Here is a 22,880-nt window from a genome sequence, read left to right as displayed (position 1 = left end):
ACCTCCCTAGGTAACGCATTCCAGTGTTTCACCACCCTCTTAGTGAAAAAGTTTTTCCTAATATCCAATCTAAACCTCCCCCATTGCAACTTGAGACCATTACTCCTCGTTCTGTCATCTGCTACCATTGAGAACAGTCTAGAGCCATCCTCTTTGGAACCCCCTTTCAGGTAGTTGAAAGCAGCTATCAAATCCCCCCTCATTCTTCTCTTCTGCAGACTAAACAATCCCAGCTCCCTCAGCCTCTCCTCATAAGTCATGTGCTCTAGACCCCTAATCATTTTTGTTGCCCTTCGCTGGACTCTTTCCAATTTATCCACATCCTTCTTGTAGTGTGGGGCCCAAAACTGGACACAGTACTCCAGATGAGGCCTCACCAGTGTCGAATAGAGGGGAACGATCACGTCCCTCGATCTGCTCGCTATGCCCCTACTTATACATCCCAAAATGCCATTGGCCTTCTTGGCAAGAAGGGCACACTGCTGACTCATATCCAGCTTCTCGTCTACTGTCACCCCTAGGTCCTTTTCCGCAGAACTGCTGCCTAGCCATTCGGTCCCTAGTCTGTAGCGGTGCATTGGATTCTTCCGTCCTAAGTGCAGGACCCTAATAGGATCACCTGGTTCATCTAGTCCACCCTGCATGGGACTATCATTAATTTCCCATGTGCCAATATCATCATGCAGCACCCCAAAACTGATTTTTTTAAACACCTGTTCAATATGCAAAATTAGAAAGTCTAAATGACAATGTAAATGGAGATTTTTACAACTTCCCTTTAGTGGGAAAGAAATCCTTAAAAGCTTTGAAAACCCTTCTAAGTGTAAGAAAGCTCTGCAAGAAAACAATTTCTTGTTTCTAGGCATATTGACATTTCTGAGCCTACCAATTATTTTTATTGTCATAGCACCTAAGAGACCCAGTGATGGATCAGGACCCCATTGTGCCAGGCACTGTAAAAACACAAGAAAAAAATCAGTCTGAAAGGTTCGAATACTGAGCCATTAGAATGCTCAGTACTTAGTAAAATAATAAAATTCACAGATAACGTTCTGGTTACTCACATAGAGTAGATGCTTATTGGCTCTAGTTTCTTGCAGTGCATTGAACACTTTGATTATCCCATGACGGGCATTTTGTTGTCCAACAAGGCTCTGTAGAGTATCTGCAACAAGCATTTTAGGTTGTATTTTCATCCTGATGTTGATAAACCATATCTGCTTACACTTACTTAATGGCAAGTGCACCAGAAGACACCACATACCATGACAGGGGGTTAGAATTATAAATGCAGGCTCCTATTAAGCAAAAAACTTAAGCACATGTTTAACTTAAAGCATATGAGCTGCCAATGAACGAGACTACTCACGTGCTTAAAATTAGGCATATGCTTAAGCATCTGCGTCAAAGACCTTTAAAATCAGAATTTTGTTTACGCTGTTTTGGCAACACCCTCTGAGTGCTATTACCAAAGATATACTGGGCATATGAGGTGTTTAGCAGTACAGAGCATCAGGTCTGTATTCTCATATATTATTCAAATATTCACAGACACAACATGAGTAGGTAAGGGATACAATTAGTAAAATTAGTTGAAAATATCAGTTTCTGATAATCTGAACAAGTGATTTGAGGGGAGAGACGTGATCTCAGAGTTTTCCCTCTCTAAATTAAAAAGCCTACATATCTCCAAATAAACAGAGCAGTGATACATTTCTAGATGAATTATTTACAATTTGAATTAAATAAGTCTTATTAGGAAGGAAAAACTAGGGCTTTCTTGGTTGACCATTAGCAACTTGCAGCACATTCCATTTTGCTACAGAAAAATTAAGCTCCTAGACATCCTGTGTTTTTCATGAAGAAGCTATGATTGACTATTCTAGTTAAGCCAAGTATGTATAATGTACCAAACGCCTAGTATGATGTGCTTTATACTATATAGCAAATATTTTCCATGCACACCTTGTGTTGTGTTTTGCCTGTTGAACACAAATTAAAAATTACTCAAAAGTGTGTGTATAACAAAGTTTAGTGAAGCAGTCAAATATGTAATTTAAACCTGCTCTATCCAGGTGATGGGTAGATCAGCTAGTAGGGTATTTAAGTTATATTAGGCTAAAATTTGAAATCTACCTTCACAATTATCAGTTGATTTACTATTAATTTCCTAGTCACTAGCTATAACATGTTTTTCTGGCAGAAAACTATATGCTTATTATTTGTATATTCCCAGATATTCAGTTTCTTTGGATGGTCACAAACTTGAACAAATAGCTACATCTCCTGATTTTAGTACACACTAATTACACACCAAAACATTAACTGAATGTTAAGGTTGCAAAATTAAGCATTCAGAAGTTATGAAATGCCAGAATTAGGATTGCCTATGACCACATGGTTAAAGTTTGGCAGAGTAATAAGCAACTGAAATCACAGTGTTATAATGGGAAGTATCTGGCAATCCTAGCAGGCAGTGCTACCTGTTCCACCGATAAAGAGGAATACTGAAACAATAAGAAAGACAATTTCAGGGATGGGTGTTTTATGACCACTAGACACGGAAGAGCATCAGTCTGTAGGGGTTATTCCTACAGCCAAATGATACTGGCATGCTGTACGTATGGCACAACAACAACAGTGTAGAGACAACCTCCAAATAACGGAAGAACATTCTCAGCATAGTATAAATGGGGGGCGGGGGAGAATGAGGTTATTTGTCACTAACGGAGTTTTCTGAATAGATTGCCTCTGAAGAACACTGCTCTGGGAGACCTGTGCCAAGCTAAGCTTTCCTGGAACTATATTAACAGCAGTTAGAATCTAGCCAGGAACATATGGCTCAGCTTCAGTGTGCTGAGACCACATCTACAAAATAAAGCTAAAGAGATCTGATGGGCGATCAGCACTTCTAAAAAATCAGGCCACTTAGGTTAGGCTCCTAAATCCATATCAAGGCTTGTAAATCAGAGTATGAAAATTTTGGCCGACAATGTTCTCTGCTTTGACTGAATGCAAAAGAGATGTAATCTGTAGGAAAGCTTAGTGTATTCAGTTAAGCTCCTCAGAAGTGGTTAGAACATGGGACTGAGAGATGGGAATTCTCAGTTATTTTCCTGGTTCTACCCCTAAATTGTTGTAGTTTACATTGGAAAAAAGTTACGTAAACTCTCATCTTACAGACAAGAACAACAGGAAGAAGTTCACACAGGTACATATGCCAGCTATGTGCACAATTTGATGCCCCCAAATCACGTAAGTATTGGGGGTTTTTTGCTCTTTTTTTTTTTTTACTTTATTTAAATTGGATTAGCTTTACTATCTTATTCTAAAAATGATTATTATCTAGTTAGTTTCAAAGGTCAAATGAGACACTAAGGAATGACTGGGAACAGTCACTAAAATTTATCTAACACCCTCAGGAAAGGGTTCAAACTAAAAACAGTGTTGTTTGAAGCGTAGAGATAAAAATCAAATCTGAGGATAGAATCTGAGGTGGGAGAAGCTGGTTCTGAAATCTCAGCCAGAAGAGAAGAGTCAGATCCTACTGACTTTGCTACCAGTTTTTTAATTATGTTAGACATGGGCATAGAAGTCCCATTCTGCACTGAACAGTGCTGCAATTTACTTGTCAGAGGCACTAAGGATAAGGGCTGGGATCAAGATTGTGCCTGTTTTCAGGATTAGAAGGTACGATCTAAACTGTAAAAAGAAAAATGTAGGTTTAACGTTCACTTCTTTCATATGTGGTTATGTAGAGAAACGCTGATGTTCTCACCTGGAATGTTTTCAAGTAGTTTTTGCTGCGCTCTCTGTTTTGTCTCCTGACTTTGCTCTTCGCTTTTGGATCTTGTTGGGGCTGCTGATTTTCCATTTGGCCAGAAAGCATCTCGGAATACACTGATGTAGTAAACAAGCATTGGCTCGCTGAATATCCAGCTTACGGTGTCACGTATTTGTCTTTAAAAAGAAATTTAAAGGGGAATGTGTCATAATTAATAGTTTAGATTTTACACAGACAAATGGTGGAAGACATGACCAACTTCATAAAATGGTGCCAGTTTATCAGCCTACGATATCAGATGATTTGGCCAGTGCCCCCCACTTCCTAGTCAGCTATGTGCACTCTTACTGGAAACGTGGCTTGGGTTGCTCCAAATGTGTGCTGCTGGGATGTGAAGAAGATGGAACTCAATGCAATTTAAGGAACACGTCCATTTAAAGGAGTGGACGGTAGCAGCACACTGTGGGGCCGTGTACAAAGGCTCACTGCTGCTTGGGAAAAGCAGAGGAGGGTGATGAGCTACACTGAGAAGTAAAATGGTAGTTGGGAACCACAACCTGACAGTATGGGCATATGTTCCAGCTGGATAAAATAGGATGAAGCTTTTCCAGAAATGTACCCAGGAAGCTCTTTCACAGCCAGTGCTGTAACCATGGTGACTGATAGAGCTGGTCACCTCCTCCTGGGCTAATTGCATCATCTCGAGCACTCTTTGCTTAAAGAACTCAAGTTCTGGGATATACAACCAGCTCCAGAGCAATGACCTACCATACTAACTGCTTTGCTACAACACCACAATTTAAAAATCACAACACAGTTTAAATCCTTAAAAACAAATGCATGAGCAAAAAAACCCAACAACAAAACCAAACCCCACTCAAAGTGTGCACTCTCTCAGGGGTAAGGTTTTTCTTGCTACCTATTTGCATTATGTGAACATACAAGGGGAAAAAATTCAATTTAAACCTCAGTAAGTAGCTGTTGTCAAAGGCCATTAGTCTATCAGGGCTCAACCATAATATTTCCAATAATTTCTTGTCCGATTTTCCATTCGATAATGTCTGTGGGAGGCTGTTAAAGCAATTCTGGCATGTGCAACTTCAGCTGCTGAAAGGATGATGGGACCACCCTGTACTATTATTTGATTTCTGGGATGTGTTACCTACCTGTATGACAGCATCATAGCTAAAATAAGGTAAAATATTGCTTTGTCAGATTCTCAGTGATCTTTCACCTGGGTGAAAGTACTCCAGAAATAACTGAAGTTTACAGACTTTTGAAAGTGCAATGCTATTATCATAGCTGTCCTCCATTTTCTAATGGAAAACATTATCCAATAGGGTAAAACCAACATGACAAAGAGCCCAATTTATTTGTCAGTGATAGATTTTTCACTTACAAATAAGAGTTACCATACACTGACATGGAAACACATTACAGCCATTTTGATGATTACAAATATTTGGTTTGATTTACTTTTGGAGCTTTTCCCCAAGAAGAATTACAGGTTATAATACAAACTCCAAGTGCTCAAGCTTTTCCAAAATGGTAATTTGCCAGTATCCTGAGGAGCACATGTAATTAGCATTAGATGGAGCAGATTGCAACCACCTTCATCTTTAATATGGAGTTATGGCCTTCAGAGATTAGGGGGAGATTATCAGAGGCACAAATGGGAGCTAGTCACTCAACTCCCATTGACTTTCAGAATGACTCCAGGTTTATATAGAAGTAACATCAGGCGTTCTTCAACTTGTTCATAATGTGGACCACATCTAAAAAAGAGAGCAGCCCATGGACTACCTCCCTTCTATTCATTATTGCCTAAAATCCCTTAGCCACTACACCAATTGCTTACACAGACAAGTAATTATTGAAGAAATATTTAGGGTAAAATCCTTACCCCATCTCTAGCCCTTTACAGGTACAGTGACAAAGTGACACAGTCTGTCTAGGGGGGATTCCCCCAGCAAAATGACTGTGGAAGACTGTCATAAGGCTGCCTTCTGGAGGACCATCTGTCAAGCCCTGGTGCAGGTGGTGTACCAGTGATGGGGGCCCAGCATGCAGTACCGAAGAGATTCCAAGCAAAGCTGTGACCCAACAAAGCAGCTCAGGAGGCTGCCATAACTCAGGCAGACTCCCAATACTCAAACCCATCTGCTTGTGTGCCTTCTGCTGGCTTTATGCCAACACCTTTCCACAAACCAACAGGATAACAGACATTTAAACATAGTGTTCAAGCTTCAAAAGTTTATGACAGTGCGGACTAACAAATTATGTTTCATTTTAAAAAGTAGTTTTAAAATGCTTTACTAGAGCCTGCTCTGGTGATGAAACCAAGCAAAGATCCATGGGAAGGAAAAACCCAAGATTCCTTGATACCAAATTTCTGCTCTGTCGAATAACTATTTTACTACAGGCCTTTGCACCTGGCAGAAGAGCTATATTAGTTATTTTTTTAACCAAGAAAGGACAAGTTTTTCCACAACAATTTTCATGAAGAGATTTCCAGCTTTTTACCCAGCTCTGTGATGGCCACGTTTTGCAGGCCTAAACCTCATGACAACATGGAAAAGTCTTCTTGAAGTCGTAAACCATGCAAATGAAAAACTGACATTTTGGTTTGCACAGGAGTAATGATATGTTGCTATTTTACCTTACAAATAAATCACACTCATACTGTCTACTTAAAATGGTTTCTGTCACTTAGGTAAATTTACAGTCTCTTGTACAATGAAACAGCTTAAAACAAAAATCTAGGTTTTAGATCTAGGGAAAATGTTGTGGGTTCGTAAGAAAAGCAGATAGACTAAGAAAATAAAAGCCATTCAAACCAGCATAATGTTTAACTCCTTCAGAAATTACAGGATAGCATCTGATAAGCTGTGAGGTGCTAATTCACTCTTAAGGAAAAAGGAGCAGACAATTTTTATAGCATGCCCATTTCTCACCAATGAAATATATTTGCTCTTTTTTAATTTAATTCCACAAATGGCAAATCCCTGTGAAACAATCTTGATTTCAGAACTGTGGTACAGATTATAGGAGCAGAACCATAATGCCACACACCTGCCTCAATGGATGGTGGGAAACTTGATGGGACCAGCAGTGATTGGGACAGCCCCAGCAGAAAGGGTGAGGAAGAAAGCCCATGCTGGGGGAATGCAGGGTGGACCCTATTCTTCTAGAGACTCTACCCACCCATTGGCCAGCCAGAGAAGCAGGTGGGATGACTGGTCCCTGGCCCTCCAATTTCATTCATTTAAACGTGGGTCCTTGGGAGCCCCTTCTTGATCCATTTTGTACATCTGTGTTAGATTCCCCTCTGATCAACATGAGAATAAACTTAATTTTAAATTCCAGTAAGACAACAATGGCCGAGCCTTAGCTATATGAACAGAATGTCTATAGATATTTTTAAATAGTCTGCTTTCAGTTAATTATTCATACAGCAATGATTCCAGAATCAGAATTAAAGTTTAACTGCTACTTACTTGTTGATAGTTCTTCCAAAAGTGACTTGTACTAGTGCAATTAGTGTCTTTCTGACCCACTTAAACACTAGAATAAATAAAAAGGAAAGAAAATAAAGACCAGACATTCAGTAACTCTCTAGGTTCCACAATCATGACACAGAAACTACAATACATTTATCTACTATTATCTGTATTAATGTTTCACTTTCCAAGCTTTACATACATAGTTCTTTCACTTCTGATTTTTTTTCCTGTCTGTCCTGCTATGCGGTTATTTTTGGGTTACTTTACTAGGTCCTTCAACTTTCTAGAAAGAATAAAGGTGACTGCACTGGGACTGCAAGGAATAACACACTTCTTTTAGATTTGGGATGTTTGTTCTTGCTGTGTCTCACAGCAGCATTTCCATTTCAACTAGAGATTAAGTCCCAGCCACATATTAAGAGCTACTGTTGTGGTTCACGTCCAGCTCTAATGTAGCTTGCTGCCTAAAGTTCATGGACTACAAGAGACTTTTGTGGACAGTGTTTGTAATTCAGCATTGTCATTTTAATAAAAGATTAAACAAATATCTAACACAGTAGGTTGCAATAGTGTAAGCACTGATACTGTAAGTACTGAGAGACACCTTATTTTTCAAAAATCATTAAGGCAGCAGAAGAAATTATTATATAGAAAAAATATGTAGACTGAAAATGCAGTGAGTTTTTCCTCTGAATAAGCTTCAACTATCCTGCACTACTAAAAAGAGAAATAAAAGCCTTAAAAACCCATTCAGCAAACTGGACATCATGGAAACCATTCAAGTTCCTCACAAAATTTGGTCACTTCTTTTCTCTATTGATCTGCATCTCAAAAATTAACTAGAAGTTCTCCTCTGCAGAAAGTGAACTGCACAGGAAATGAGTAAGTTAGCCAAATGGGACTTTCTCTTCAAAATGTGCATCAGTAGCACAATTAACAAAGTTCTAGAATTACTTTTTTCCCTTGCATTTAGAATCTTCTGGTCATTAGGTTCAATCGTTACGTTAGTCATTTTTTTTTCATGATTTGACCATGTTGGAACTAAACTATGGGAGCTTTCCTTGCCCAGAGACCCCCAAAAGCTAGACTGGCCAGAAAAAGAATGCTGTAGCACTGTAGCTTGTTGTCTGATAAAGGGCCTTTTGCTACTATCCCAACTTGGCCAGCAAGAAAAGAAAAACGCAGTGTGGGATGTTCAGTAGTCGTCAGTGCTGGCCTAACTTTTCGTCTACTGAAGTTAGTGGTAAAACTCCCATTGGCTTCAATGGGAAAGAATTAGGCCAATGTTGAGCCCAATGGTGGTTTACTCTTGTCCAACAAGGACTAACAATGGAAGTGCTCAAAGGCCTACGACTGCACTTAGACCTTGCATGACTTGATTCAACTTTGCCACCTTCCTATCAGGGGCCACATAGTGAAAGTTCACAAATAGAGATAAAAAATAAGGGACATCAAATGTTACCAAGAAGAAGATATATGAAAAAACAGCCTGGGTATAACTAGTAATAACACAGAAAGAACCATGCTACATGGGAATCACTAGTTCAAGTTTTCAATTTATAGAAACAGAAGAACAGGAAGAAACAGAGTTAATATTCTGGAACATGATGTCTAGTGGATTTATACACTACAAATATCAAAGCCAATGAAGAATTAGATTTTTCTTCCTTCTGATAGAAAGGATGAACTGTGATTATTCCAATGATATGCTTCTCTTTATTCTGTGCAGATAGCCAAGGACAAGTTTAGATCATAGGAAGGAGTAGAAATAATGATTATTAAATGATTTCCCATTTTTGTATATTTTTTTAAATATAGGCAAAGATCTACATTGTTAATTTTTGGTTCCTATTGGAAGGGTTTCTTTTTTTAAGACTATATAACCTAAACGTTTACACTAACTGTGGCCCAGCACTACTTCCTAAGCCTTTTTTTTGCACTTGTACATCTAACAATAGGATATATGGTATTCATCAATGGCACTGACATTCTGGATACATTTGCAAAAAGAAAAAAGGCAGCTTCTTGTCATCAAGAATAACTGAAGGAACAATTTGAATATTCCTTCCTAACTGTCAGATCCTCAGTAAACTTTCACTCTCTTAACAAGGCTGTCTTGGGAAAGATCTGAATTTGCAAAGATCTCCAGTTGGGGCATGTAATTACAGCATTTTGAAAGGTGTGATATTTTAGAATAGTTGCTCTGAAAACAAATTTTTTTTTAAGCAAATACTATGTGTGGCTAAATACAGTTGCATCTTCTAGTGGACACAAAATAGTTCTGTTTGATGCTTCTGTCCATGGACCTGATCATGCAGCCATTACTCAGACATGCAAGGGCATGAAAGATCCAGCACCAAATGAGTTCCTAATTCTATCATTTTGTTGCTTCAAGTCTACTATGTATTTTAGTTATATTTGGAGTAAGACACTTTTTTTTATAATGGATGTGGAAGTCATGTTGCTTTGACACATGCATGTCAATATGATAAACCATCTACTTTCCTTTTCCTTGGAATTAGTTCACTGTAAAATGCAGTATCCTGACACAAAAGCATACTCTGATTTTTGCCTGTGTTTTGGAAATATAGAACATTTTTAAACTGAGGTGAAGCTTACAAATATTTAATGCAAAACTCCCAAACTGTTGCATTGTTACTGCAATGTTAAGATTGGGAGCTTATCCCCAGAAGAGTCAGAAATTAAAAAACATTGATTTCCAAAGAAATCAGTGTTTTACATTGCAAAAATATCTCCACTCATTTAAATGGTAGGAAAACAGTGATTCATTTTGACATCTGAAAATCAATATTTCCTAGCTTTTTTCTTAACCAACAGAATCCACTAATAAGCAAGCAAGTTCAAAGCTTACTTCCTCGCAGCTCAAAAATCTCTCCAATCAGCATGAAACACGGCTCAGCAAGAGCATCTCGTTTACCATCCACATCATCTCCATTGTCTGACAGGTCACTATCCTCTTCTGTCTCCTCCTAAAAGAGCAATACAGATACAGTATGGAAGAGAGTTGTTAAGGGATATTAGTTTTAGAGCTCATTTCCCTCCCACTACTTAGTTCATGAACCTGAACCACCTCTCATTTGTAATGGTGCAAAATACTAATAATTCTGTTTTTCCTATGATTTGGTTTTGGTCTTGACAGCTAAGAAACGTACTCTAAATGTATAGAGTCTTTTCCAAGTAGCTGTATAAATAGTACAGATCTCAAACAGCTCCAGTATATCATTTTGAAAACAGTTATAAAGAGAAATATTCCTAGCCTAACATATTTGAAGAACCCGAGGAATGACCTAGAATGGAAAAAAGTTACATAATGAGAGCATTTCCTCTAGAAATTACAAATCAAGGAATAAAGTGAAAAAACTCTTTTTTAACAAGTAAACATGTAACATGCAGCAAGGTTTAATGGGTGTTCATTCAGGTAAAATAACAGCAAATATGTCTAGACTGTGCCATCGAGCAACAGCTGAGCTGTAGCATATGCTGAAAGCTTGGGCTGTTTCGGCAGAAGCACTGGTCTGGGATCCATTCACAATGGCCTTCCCTCAACTTTTTTGAAACAAAAGAAAAGGAGTAAAGAAAAAAATTATGTTCTACTTTCTCCATCCCCTTCCATCATTGTTCTTTCCTTCTATCTTAGATGGCTGGTAAAACGAAGGTAGCTGGGAGACTAAGGGAATTAGCCAGCTGAGTTCACCAGCGGAGGAGGGCAGGGAGGCAGGGCTGCATGCTGGGTTTTTTTTTTTCCTATTTCTTAACTTGGAAGTAGTCTACAAGGAAGGACCTGCAATGGGAGGAAAACAGCCTGTTGTCAACACCACTGCTAGCTCTTCCTCTGCCTGCCCCTGTGGTCCCACCCCCGACAGAAAGGCATAATGACCCTGAAATACTTCCACCCAGGCCCTGGTCTCAACTTGCTGGGAATGCAGCCTGCATGTCCCTACTGAGGAAAGCCAGTAAGAGGAACCAGTGCATAGAGTACTGGGAATAAACAGGAAGAACTGGAAGTGCTAGTCCATAAAATAAATTATTACTTAACTGGCATTACAGAGACTTGGTGTGAAATGTCTCATAACTAGAATATTGGTCAAGAGGTGTATAGCTTGTTCAGGAAGGACAGGAAGAATAAAAAGGGAGGTGGTGTTGCATTATACATCAAGAATAAATATACTTGTCCTGAGGTCCAGAGGGAGGTGAGAGGCAGACCAGTTGAAAGTCTCTGGCTAAAGATAAAAGGGACAAAAAATAGTAGTGATGTCATGGTAGGAGTCTACTATATGCCTCCAAATCAGAAAAAGCAGGTGACTGGGGCATTTATAGATTAAATAACAGAAATTGGTTAGTCTCTAAGGTGCCACAAGTACCCCTTTTCTTTTTGAGAAATATCTAAATCACCAGGTAGTAATGTGAGGCTTTCACTACATAGATATCAGTTGGAAAAGTAATATGGCAAAAAACAAAAGTTCCAGTAAGTTCTTGGAGTGTATTGGGGACAACTTTTTGTTTCAGACAGTGGAAGAAGTAACCAGGCAAACAGCCATTTTAGACTTGATTCTGATGAACAGGAAGGAATTGGTTGCAAATCTGAAGGTAGAAGTCAATTTGGGTGAAAGTGATCATGAAATGATAGATTTCATGATTCTAAGGAAAGGATGGAAGGTGTGAGAGCAGAAGAATATGGAAAATAGACTTCAAAAAAAGCAGACTTTAACAAACTCAGAGAACTGGTAGGTAAGGTCCCAGGGGAAGAAAATCTAAGGACTAAAAGGATTCAGGAGGGCTACCCGTTTCTCAAGGAGAAAATATTAAAGGCACAACAGCAAACTATCCCAGTGCAAAGGAAAGACAGAAAGAAAGAATAGTAAGAGGCCAATATGACTCCATCAGGAGCTCTTTAATGACCAGAAAATCAAAAGGGAATCCTACAAAAAGTTGAAACATGGATGAATTGCTGAGGAGGAGTATAAGAGTAGCTCGAGCATATGGGGCAAATAGTGCCTCTGAAGCCTTTGATCTTCCTGAGACCCTTCCAAATCATAGATTCATAGATATTTAGGTCAGAAGGGACCATTATGATCATCTAGTCTGACCTCCTGCACAACGCAGGCCACAGAATTTCACCCACCACTCCTACAAAAAAAACCTCACACCTATGTCTGTGCTACTGAAATCCTCAAATCGTAGTTTAAAGACTTCAAGGAGCAGAGAATCCTCCAGCAAGTGACCCGTGCCCCATGCTACAGAGGAAGGCGAAAAACCTCCAGGGCCTCTTCCAATCTGCCCTGGAGGAAAATTCCTTCCCGACCCCAAATATGGTGATCAGCTAAACCCTGAGCATATGGGTAAGATTCATCAGCCAGATACTACAGAAAATTCTTTCCTGGGTAACTCGGATCTCACCCCATCTAATAGCCCATCACAGGCCATTGGGCCTATTTACCATGAATATTTAATTACCAAAACCATGTTATCCCATCATACCATCTCCTCCATAAACTTATCGAGTTTAATCTTAAAGTCAGATAGATCTTTTGCCCCCACTGCTTCCCTTGGAAGGCTATTCCAAAACTTCACTCCTCTGATGGTTAAAAACATTCATCTAATTTCTAGGCTAAATTTCCTAGTGGCCAGTTTACATCCATTTGTTCTTGTGTCCACATTGGTACTGAGCTTAAATAATTCCTCTCCCTCTCTGGTATTTATCCCTCTGATATATTTATAGAGAGCAATCATATCTCCCCTCAACCTTCTTTTAGTTAGGCTAAACAAGCCAAGCTCCCTGAGTCTCCTTTCATAAGACAAGTTTTCCATTCCTCGGATCATTCTAATAGCCCTTCTCTGTACCTGTTCCAGTTTGAATTCATCCTTCTTAAACATGGGAGACCAGAACTGCACACAGTATTCCAGGTGAGGTCTCACCAGTGCCTTGTATAACGGTACTAAAACCTCCTTATCCCTACTGGAAATACCTCTCCTGATGCATCCCAAGACCGCATTAGTTTTTTTCACAGCCATATCACATTGGCAGCTCATAGACATCCTATGATCAACCAATACTCCAAGGTCCTTTTCCTCCTCCGTTACTTCTAATTGATGCGTCTTGTTATTAATCCCTAAATGCATGACCTTACACTTCTCACTATTAAATTTCATCCTATTACTATTACTCCAGTTTACAAGGTCATCCAGATCCTCCTGTAGGGTATCCCTGTCCTTCTCTAAATTGGCAATACCTCCCAGCTTTGTATCATCCGCAAACTTTATTAGCACACTCCCACTTTTTGTGCCAAGGTCAGTAATAAAAAGATTAAATAAGATTGGTCCCAAAACCGATCCTTGAGGAACTCCACTGGTAACCTCCCTCCAGTCTGACAATTCACCTTTCAGTAGGACCCGTTGTAGTCTCCCCTTTAACCAATTCCTTATCCACCTTTCAATTTTCCTATTGATCCCCATCTTATCCAATTTAACTAATAATTCCCCATGTGGCACGGTATCAAATGCCTTACTAAAATCTAGGTAAATTAGATCCACTGCGTTTCCTTTGTCTAAAAAATCTGTTACTTTCTCAAAGAAGGAGATCTTTGGCACGATCTACCTTTTGTAAAACCATGTTGTATTTTGTCCCATTTACCATTGACTTCAATGTCCTTAACTACCTTCTCCTTCAAAATATTTTCCAAGACCTTGCATACTACAGATGTCAAACTAACAGGCCTATAATTACCCGGATCACTTTTTTTCCATTTCTTAAAAATAGGAACTGTGTTAGCAATTCTCCAATCATACGGTACAACCCCTGAGTTTACAGATTCATTAAAAATTCTTGCTAATGGGCTTGCAATTTCTTGTGCCAATTCCTTTAATATTCTTGGATGAAGATTATCTGGGCCCCCCAATTTAGTCCCATTAAGCTGTTTGAGTTTCGCTTCTACCTCAAATATGGTAATGTCTACCTCCATATCCTCATTCCCATTTGTCATGCTACCATTATCCCTAAGATCCTCTTTAGTCTTATTAAAGACTGAGGCAAAGTATTTGTTTAGATATTGGACCATGTCTAGATTATCCTTGACCTCCACTCCATCCTCAGTGTTTAACGGTCCCACTTCTTCTTTCTTTGTTTTCTTCTTATTTATATGACTATAGAACCTTTTACTATTGGTTTTAATTCCCTTTGCAAGGTCCAACTCTGCTTGACTTTTAGCCTGTCTCACTTTACCCCTACATGTTCTGACCTCAATAAGGTAGCTTTCCTTGCTGATCCCTCCCTTCTTCCACTCCCTATATGCTTTCTGCTTTTTCTTAAGCACCTCTCTGAGATGCTTGCTCATCCAGCTTGGTCTACAACTCCTGCCTATGAATTTTTTCCCCTTACTTGGGATGCAGGCTTCCGATAGCTTCTGCAGCTTTGATTTAAAATAATCCCAGGCCTCCTCTACCTTTAGATCCATAAATTCTTCAGTCCAATCCACTTCCCTAACTAATTTCCTTAATTTTTGAAAGTCAGCCCTTTTGAAATCAAAAACCCTAGCTGCAGATTTATTTTTATTAATCCTTCCGTTCAGATTGAACTGAATTAGCTCATGATCACTTGAGCCAAGATTATCCCCCACAATCATTTCTTCTATGAGGTCCTCACTACTCACCAAAACCAAATCTAAAATGGCATCCCCTCTAGTCGGTTCAGCAACTACTTGCTGAAGGAATCCATGAGCTATCGCATCTAGGAAAATCTGAGCTGTATTATTATTACTAGCACTCATCCTCCAGTCTATATCTGGGAAGTTAAAGTCTCCCATGATCACACAGTTTCCATTAGTATTTACTTTATTAAAAACATTAAAAACTCTATCCATATCCAAATTAGATCCCGGCAGTCTATAGCATACCCCAAGCACTATCCCAGGGGAGGCTCTAATAATTTTCTTCCCCAATTTAATTTTTGCCCAGACGGACTCAGTCTTATCCATTTCATCACTTCTTATTTCTTTACATTCTATCTCATCATTGATATACAATGCTACTCCACCATCTTTACCTTTATTTCGGTCTTTCCTAAACAGCACATACCCTTTAATACCTGTAGTCCAGTCATGACTACTATTCCACCATGTTTCTGTTATCCCTATAATATCTGGTTTCACTTCTTGCACCAGTAGCTCTAGTTCCTCCATTTTGTTACCTAGGCTCCTCGCATTGGTGTACAAACATCTTAATTTTTGCTGTTTGGCCTCACTCACATTCTGTATCCTATTAGGCACAGTCATTTTACTACCAGTATAACCTATTAGACTTGTATCTACACTGCCCTTCCTCCTACCCACGACTGTATCCACTCTTACTTCATTTTCTTTCCTCTCAATGCTAAATTCTGGCATGGCTAAATTCTGGCTAAATTCTCCCAACCATCTCCCCCTAATTCCTAGTTTAAAGCTCTCTTAATCAGTTGTGCCAGCCTCCATCCTAGAAGTCTATTTCCTTCCCTACTCAGATGAAGTCCATCCCGAGAGAACTGTCCTCTATCCATGAATGCCTCCCAGTGGCCATACATCCCAAAGCCCTCCTTATAGCACCACTGCCTAAGCCATCTGTTGATAGTCATAATCTTGTCACACCTTTGTTGCCCTTCTCTAGGAACAGGCAGAATCCCACTAAAGATCACCTGAGCCTCGATTTCCTTAAGCGTCTTCCCCAGCCTAGCATAGTGTCCCTTAATACTTTCCAGCGAGAATCTAGCCGTATCATTTGTTCCCACATGAAGGATAATTAGGGGATTCTTTCCCGCTCCCTTTAGAATCCTTTTCAACCTCAGGTCTACATTCTGTATCTTAGCACCTGGAAGACAGCACACCCTCCTATTCTCTGGATCAGCTCTGGTTACAGGCCTATCTATTCTTCTCAGTAAAGAGTCCCCAATAACATAGACCTGTCTTTTCCTAGTGACGGTGCTATTCTCCAGTCTATCCTCTGTTCCCTCTGACTGCAAGTTCTTTCCATTCCTATTCTCCCTTGTAATCCTCTTTAACCCATCCTGTATCCTCCTGGGGCTCATATTTGGTGTAATCTCCATTAACTCTTCCCCTTTTCCTATAGGACTAGCCGCTCTTCTCTTCTTCCTTGCCCTTCCACCTTCAGTTACTACCTGCTGAGCCCCTTCTTCATTTTCCAACTCTGCAAACCTATTCTTGAGCTCTATTTCTCCTTCACTAGCCCGTCTTTTCCTCTGCCTGGTCCTTCACCACCTTCCCAAAAGGTGTAAAGTATTATTCAAGGCAAGTGGGTTCTCATACAGTAAGTTTATATCCACACACACACACAAGATGGAAGAGAAAGAGATTTAAGGAACAGGGGAGAAGGAAGGCAGGAACATAACAAGGAATGAGAGAGGAAGAGAAATGAGGGGGTGGAAAAAGAACAGAGACTGAAAAAAATGGAGGAAAAGACAAAGCAAAAGATATACCAAGATAGAATCATAGAAATGGAGGGCTGGAAGGGGCCTTGATAAGTCATCAAGTCCAACCTCCTGTTATGTTCCTGCCTTCCTTCTCCCCTGTTCCTTAAATCTCTTTCTCCTTCCATCTTGTGTGTGTGTATATAAACTTACTGTATGAGAACCCACTTGCCTTGAATAATACTTTACACCTTTTGGGAAGGTGGTGATTTGGAAGTGTCTCAGGAAGATCAAAGGTTTCAGAGGCACTATTTAGCTATGCAGTGACCCCTGCCTCAGAGATTCAGACCTACCTGCATTCACTGTTGGAGGTAATGAATTGATCTTTTCAACCCCACAGAGTATTTATTCTGAGTTAGGGAGTGCTCTGGCTCTGTTCTGAAGCACAGAGAAGCTGTGGTACTGGCATCCATGGAGCTGCCCTGGTGAGTGCATACACAGCACAATCCTAGCTCTTCTTCCACGGCCACACAGTAGAATGAGTGCAGTTTGGTTGCTTGGTGGCAGGACTGGAGGAGCCTGTGCAGGATAGTGGTAGTGATCATTATCCCTCACATATTGCAGAGCCAGCTAAGGGCTCCCTGCACATTCCCGTGTATCACGGAGCAGAGGTGGAGCCCAAAGGGGGAAACAAGAGAAGCAGGTCTGTCAGCTCTGCCTCCAAACCAATCTATCAGCCTTTGAAGCGAGTACATTGGAACAGTGAGGGTTACACTGCCAAGTAAGGAACCGACAGTCATTAGATGTCTTGTCTGGAGGAGGGGAGACAGAACATTCTTAGAAGAGGAGCATTGAGCTCTGGCATTTCCTCCCCCCATAGTCTGTGGATCTAACAATTTCAGGGCACATTGTAAAGCCTGTTTCTCCGAGTGGTTTTCTGATGGGGTGACCTCAGCAGGGTAAGGGAGGAGGAGGAGATCATTTGTTGTTGATTGATGTTGATACGTAGTAACAGTGGCATTTAGTGAGGGTTTAAGTGCTTAGATTATGATCTGTATGATTTATAGTACAGTACAGCCACATAGGAGAAAACCGTCATAGAATCATAGAATATCAGGGTTGGAAGGGACCTCAGGAGGTCATCTAGTCTAACCCCCTGATCAAAGCAGGACCAATCCCCAACTAAATCATCCCAGCAGGGCTTTGTCAAGCCTGACCTTAAAAACTTCTAAGGAAAGAGATTCCACCACCTCCCTAGGTAACGCATTCCAGTGTTTCACCACCCTTCTAGTGAAAAAGTTTTTCCTAATATCCAACCTAAACCTCCCCCACTGCAACTTGAGAACATTACTCCTTGTTCTGTCATCTGCCACCACTGAGAACAGTCTAGATCCATCCTCTTTGGAACCCCCTTTCAGGTAGTTAAAAGCAGCTATCAAATCCCCCCTCATTCTTCTCTTCCGCAGACTAAACAATCCCAGTTCCCTCGGCCTCTCCTCATAAGTCATGTGTTCCAGCCCCCTAATCATTTTTGTTGTCCTCCGCTGGACGTTTTCCAATTTTTCCACATCCTTCTTGTAGTGTGGGGCCCAAAACTGGACACAGTACTCCAGATGAGGCCACACCAATGTCAAATAGAGGGGAACGATCACATCCCTCGATCTGCTGGCAGTGCCCCTACTTGTACATCCTAAAATGCCACTGGCCTTCTTGGCAACAAGGGCATACTGTTGACTCATATCCAGCTTCTAGTCCACTGTAACCCCTAGGTCCTTTTCTGAAGAACTGCGGCCTAGCCATTCGGTCCCTAGTCTGTAGCGGTGCATGGGATTCTTCCGTCCTAAGTGCAGGACTCTGCACTTGTCCTTGTTGAACCTCATCAGATTTCTTTCTGAAGAGCATATAAGCACATTTTAAAAAATTTATAAATTGAAAGAAGCAAAAATAAATTTAAAGATGGTATAAGAAAAAAATATTTAACTTTTGCCCTAGCCACATATTACGCTCTTCTCTGCCACATATAAAAGAACTACATGAATGGTATGAAAGAGGGACATACGGTGAGGAAGATCAGGGCCAATGAATTTGGATCTCTTATTTCTGGTTGTCTAATTTCAATATTACACAGAAGAAAACAACGTTCATAAAAGGTATATACAAAAAATTACATGGAGGATGTGGAGAAGCAGAACAAAAGAAAAGCCTTTGTATCAAAGGAATACCCCTCCCCACTCCAGTCTGGGTTTCACTATCACAAGACAGCAGAGATACCCCTGGACAGCTCTACAAAGGCTTTATATTTAAGCATTTGAAAAGTCAGAAATTTTGCTAGCAAAAAGTGTCCCAGGCTGTGTACATTTCATTGGCTTGGAATATGTAGTCTATTCACTTGTCTATATTATATATTTTCCACAGAGATAAAACCAGTGGTGAGCTGGAGCCGGTTCGCACCGGTTCGCTAGAACCGATTATTAAATTTAGAAGCCCCTTTAGAACCGGTTGTTCCATGAGGGACAACCAGTTCTAAAAGGGCTTCTAAATTTAACCGGCCAAAAGTGGCACCTTAAGCGCCGACTCCATGGGTGCTCCAGCCCTGGAGCACCCAAGGGGAAAATTTGGTGGGTGCTGAGCACCCACCAGCAGCTCCCCGCCCCACCCCCAGCCCCAGCTCACCTCACCTCCCCTCCACCTCCGCCTCCTCCCCTGAACGCGTCATCCCGCTCTGCTTCTCCGCCCCCCTAGGCTTCCCGCAAATCAGCTGTTCGTGCGGGAAATTGGGGCAGGCTGAGAAGGAGGCGGCGGCTTCCCGCTCAGGCCCAGGGAGGCGGAGGTGAGCTGGGATGGGGGGGGGGCGAGGAGGGCCGCCCACGCCACAGCAGGTAACCCGGGGGGGCGCACAGGGGAACCGTTCCCCACCCCAGCTCACCTCCGCCACCCTTGGCCTGAGTGAGATGCCGCCACCTGCTTCTCAGCCCTCCCAGGCTTCTTGCCGAACAGCTGATTCGCGGGAAGCCGGGGGAGGGGTGGAGAAGCAGAGTGGGGCGGTGCGTTCAGGGGCGGAGGCGGAGTGGAGGTGAACTGGGGCCGGGCGTAGGGTGGGGAGCTGCCGGTGGGTGCTCTGCACCTACCAAATTTTCTCTGTGGGTGCTCCAGTCCCGGAGCACCCAGGAAGTCGGCGCCTAAGGCGCCACTTTTTATGTGATCAGTGGGGGAGTGGCCGCTCCCCCTGCTCCCCCCTAGCTATGCTCTCCCGCCCTAGGAGGCGGAGGAACCTGCCGGATGCTTCCTGGGAGCTGCCCCAGGTAAGCAGCCTCTGGCTCTTAGGGGCGGGGTGGGCACCCACTACAGTGGCCCATGAGACCCTCCTGCCCGGTTCTGGGGGCAGTCGGGGACAGGGGAGGGAGTGGATGGGGAAGGGGTCCTGGGGGGGGAATGACCCCCTTGTGGGGTGAGGAGGGAACCCGCTGTTAAGATTTTGGTAGCTCATCACTGGATAAAACATGTTTTATTAGCAAACTGCATTAAATTTAGTAGAGAGCTTTAATATCTCACCATTGGTTTGCTTACAGTAAACTGAACAGCATCTTTGCAAACACCCTCCAATATTAACTACCATTCAAAAGTGTTGTATTAGCAGCTTATATTGGACAAATAATTAAATCTAGGAAAATTACTTTTCTACCACTCACCTCTTGATGAGAAAAGAAATCACCAGGAAGTCTTTCCAGAAATGATGAGAGTGAAAAAGCAGATTTCTTTCCTTGCACATCAATAACTTTGAGGTGCTCAGGGGAAGGGCTCAAAAAGGCATAAAGTGCTTCGCTCTGACATAGTCTTTCATCAGAAAGCAGCTTCTGTGGAGAACACAGAATGAAGACTATTCACAACATATCAATTAAATATGAATTATTTAAGCAATAAGGTGCAACAGACTCTTCGGTATAGCTGATTAATACACTAATCAGGTGCACAGTGAGACTAGCGTTAGTGAATAAGGGGAGTGTCTGAATTGGTTTTAAAACATTATTTATTTAAAAGCGGAAAATTAAAAGGACTATAAAAATGGCATTGTGGAGTTCCAAGCTTATGGTCTCACAATCACTCTGAGATCAAACTGACATACCACTAGAGAGATGGCTTTTCTAAATGCCAATGCCACAAGCTCAACATGGGATCTGAAACTCAAGATGTATTCTTTTGGGCTTGTACATCACCCCCTCTTCTCCAATAAAGACTTAAACGCCAGGACTGACTCGGCTCTCACGCTGGTAATATACCAATGGTTACAATGGATTTACTCCTGATTTAGGCCAGTATAAGTGAGAGGAGTATTAGGTTCATTGGTAACAATGCTGGTAAAATGATGTATGACCCAAAACAGAATTCAGCTTATCTTGGCTCTGCAGTTATTTAATAGTAAAAAGTAGCACATTTTAGACAGTAAAATATGCAAATATGAGACACACAGAGGAAATACACAGGGAGCATATTTGTTGAGTAAGGAGGAACTGTTTTTACATAGTCACTTTTCGTACAATACCCATAGTTACAGTGAAATTATGATAATAGCTTTCCCTTCTGTCAAGGCTTTGCATGTGCTTTGATTTTCACAGATTATTGCCAGTAATTCTTTCCCAACTAGGCACTGCTATAAATTGCCCATCCACTAAGCTCTCCCCTGTAGTCATGCCCAAGTGTCATTTTTATTTTTCACTGGAAACTAGAATCTGGAGATTTTTGATTGCCTGAAACTATACTTTCTCTACCTAATTTACTTCATCTGCAGGGAAACCTGCACAGAACTAGCTGCTTTGCCTGGTCTGTGGGTGTGGAAAGAGGGAATCTGGAGCAGAAGGAAGATGCAGATAAACAGGATTGGGTTCTGAGCACCAGAGAAGCAGCACCAAATAAAGGGGGTTCCTCAGACACTGACATAAAGGATGGTTTGCAGGAAAGGTTATTGGGATGGAGGATGGGGCACCTGACCATGAGCAGCTGGGAGTGAAGGGAATCTAGAACAGCAGGAAACAGAAAGGGACAAGAGGACACAGAAGGGGAAAAAATAAAGTCTTGAAGTTTGATGCCTAAAATCTGAAGTGTTTATTTAAGGGTAGTACAGCACCCAAGAAATAGCAGTTAGATATGCAATAATCTAATTGAGTTTCATATTTCAATACATTTCTGCTACTTTTTAATGATGCCTTTGAAAAGCACAGCAATGAAATGGCAAACATTCAGGGTTTGAAATCCTATCCCCAGTTTAAAAAAAAGTACATTGAATATTAATGGTGCTCAGTTCCACTTCAGCAACATTCTACTTTTGAAAGAGAACATACATACAATTATTTCACTTCCTGAGGGAAATATACCTTGCTGTTTTACAGCAATGTTTGGTTGTATTATAGTACCTGGAAAACAAACAAAAGCTATCTAGGAAAAAGATTACTCTAAAATCAAACAATTTACTTTGCATATCAATGAATACGCTAGTTTAATTTTTCCTGACTCAGAGGTGGCCTATTAGTCTCTGAACGTCAGAATCTAGAACAGTTTTTCTTAATTGTTAAACAGTCTGCTTTAAACAAACAGCAATGTTAAACCCAGGTGGCCCTGAAAACCCCTACTGCTGTATCTGTAAATTGTATAATGTCTCCTGTTTGTTGCTACCGGAGGCCAAATACAATTTCACCTTTTGGGGCAAAACACAGCCACTTTAAAGGTTGTCCTATCTAAACCATACCTTTTATTCATTTATTTAGATTTAAAATAATAATGATGCCTAGCCAAGGCTCTAGGCAATCTAATATAATTACATAATCATACAATACATACTATCAAATTAAACCTCAGCAGCACTGAAATCAATTCCACAGGAATTTGGCCAGCCAACCACCTATTCCCTTCATCATCTAAAAAGCACACCTTCAGCCTCCTTCTGAGACCCTATTCAAGAGGTGTCTTTTGCAGGTCACCAAATTCAGGCTCCATAGAACCAAATGAGGGAGCAAGTTCCAGAGTCCTGGAACCCCAGTAGAGAATGCCCTGCCAGCAACCCCCACCTTTTATAACAAAGAGGACCACCTCAAGTGCACTGCTGACCACAGCTGTGGCAGAAGGACACAGGGAGAGGTGGACCCTCAGCTAGGCCAGTCCCAGGCCATTTAGGGCTTGACAGTCTACA

At 41.1% G+C, this 22,880-nt stretch overlaps 1 protein-coding gene across 5 annotated transcripts in view; it reads right to left on the bottom strand.

The window, feature by feature from the left end:
* SNX25 (sorting nexin 25) overlaps nucleotides 1–22,880 on the bottom strand; it is a 159,473-nt gene that overhangs the window by 834 nt on the left and 135,759 nt on the right. For all 5 annotated transcript variants that reach the window (XM_043546086.1, XM_043546085.1, XM_043546084.1 and 2 more), the window contains 5 exons: nucleotides 20,389–20,553; nucleotides 10,160–10,277; nucleotides 7,282–7,348; nucleotides 3,779–3,960; nucleotides 1,065–1,165 (listed from right to left, as the gene is read on the bottom strand). In XM_043546086.1, coding sequence (XP_043402021.1) covers nucleotides 1,065–1,165; nucleotides 3,779–3,960; nucleotides 7,282–7,348; nucleotides 10,160–10,277; nucleotides 20,389–20,553 — 633 coding nt within the window. The remainder of the gene's footprint in view (nucleotides 1–1,064; nucleotides 1,166–3,778; nucleotides 3,961–7,281; nucleotides 7,349–10,159; nucleotides 10,278–20,388; nucleotides 20,554–22,880) is intronic.

Source organism: Chelonia mydas, chromosome 4, assembly GCF_015237465.2.
Source record: "Chelonia mydas isolate rCheMyd1 chromosome 4, rCheMyd1.pri.v2, whole genome shotgun sequence".
NCBI classification, from domain to species: Eukaryota; Metazoa; Chordata; order Testudines; family Cheloniidae; genus Chelonia; species Chelonia mydas.
The sequence above is the reverse complement of the archived record's forward strand: the minus strand, read 5'-3'. Positions and strand labels throughout refer to the sequence as shown.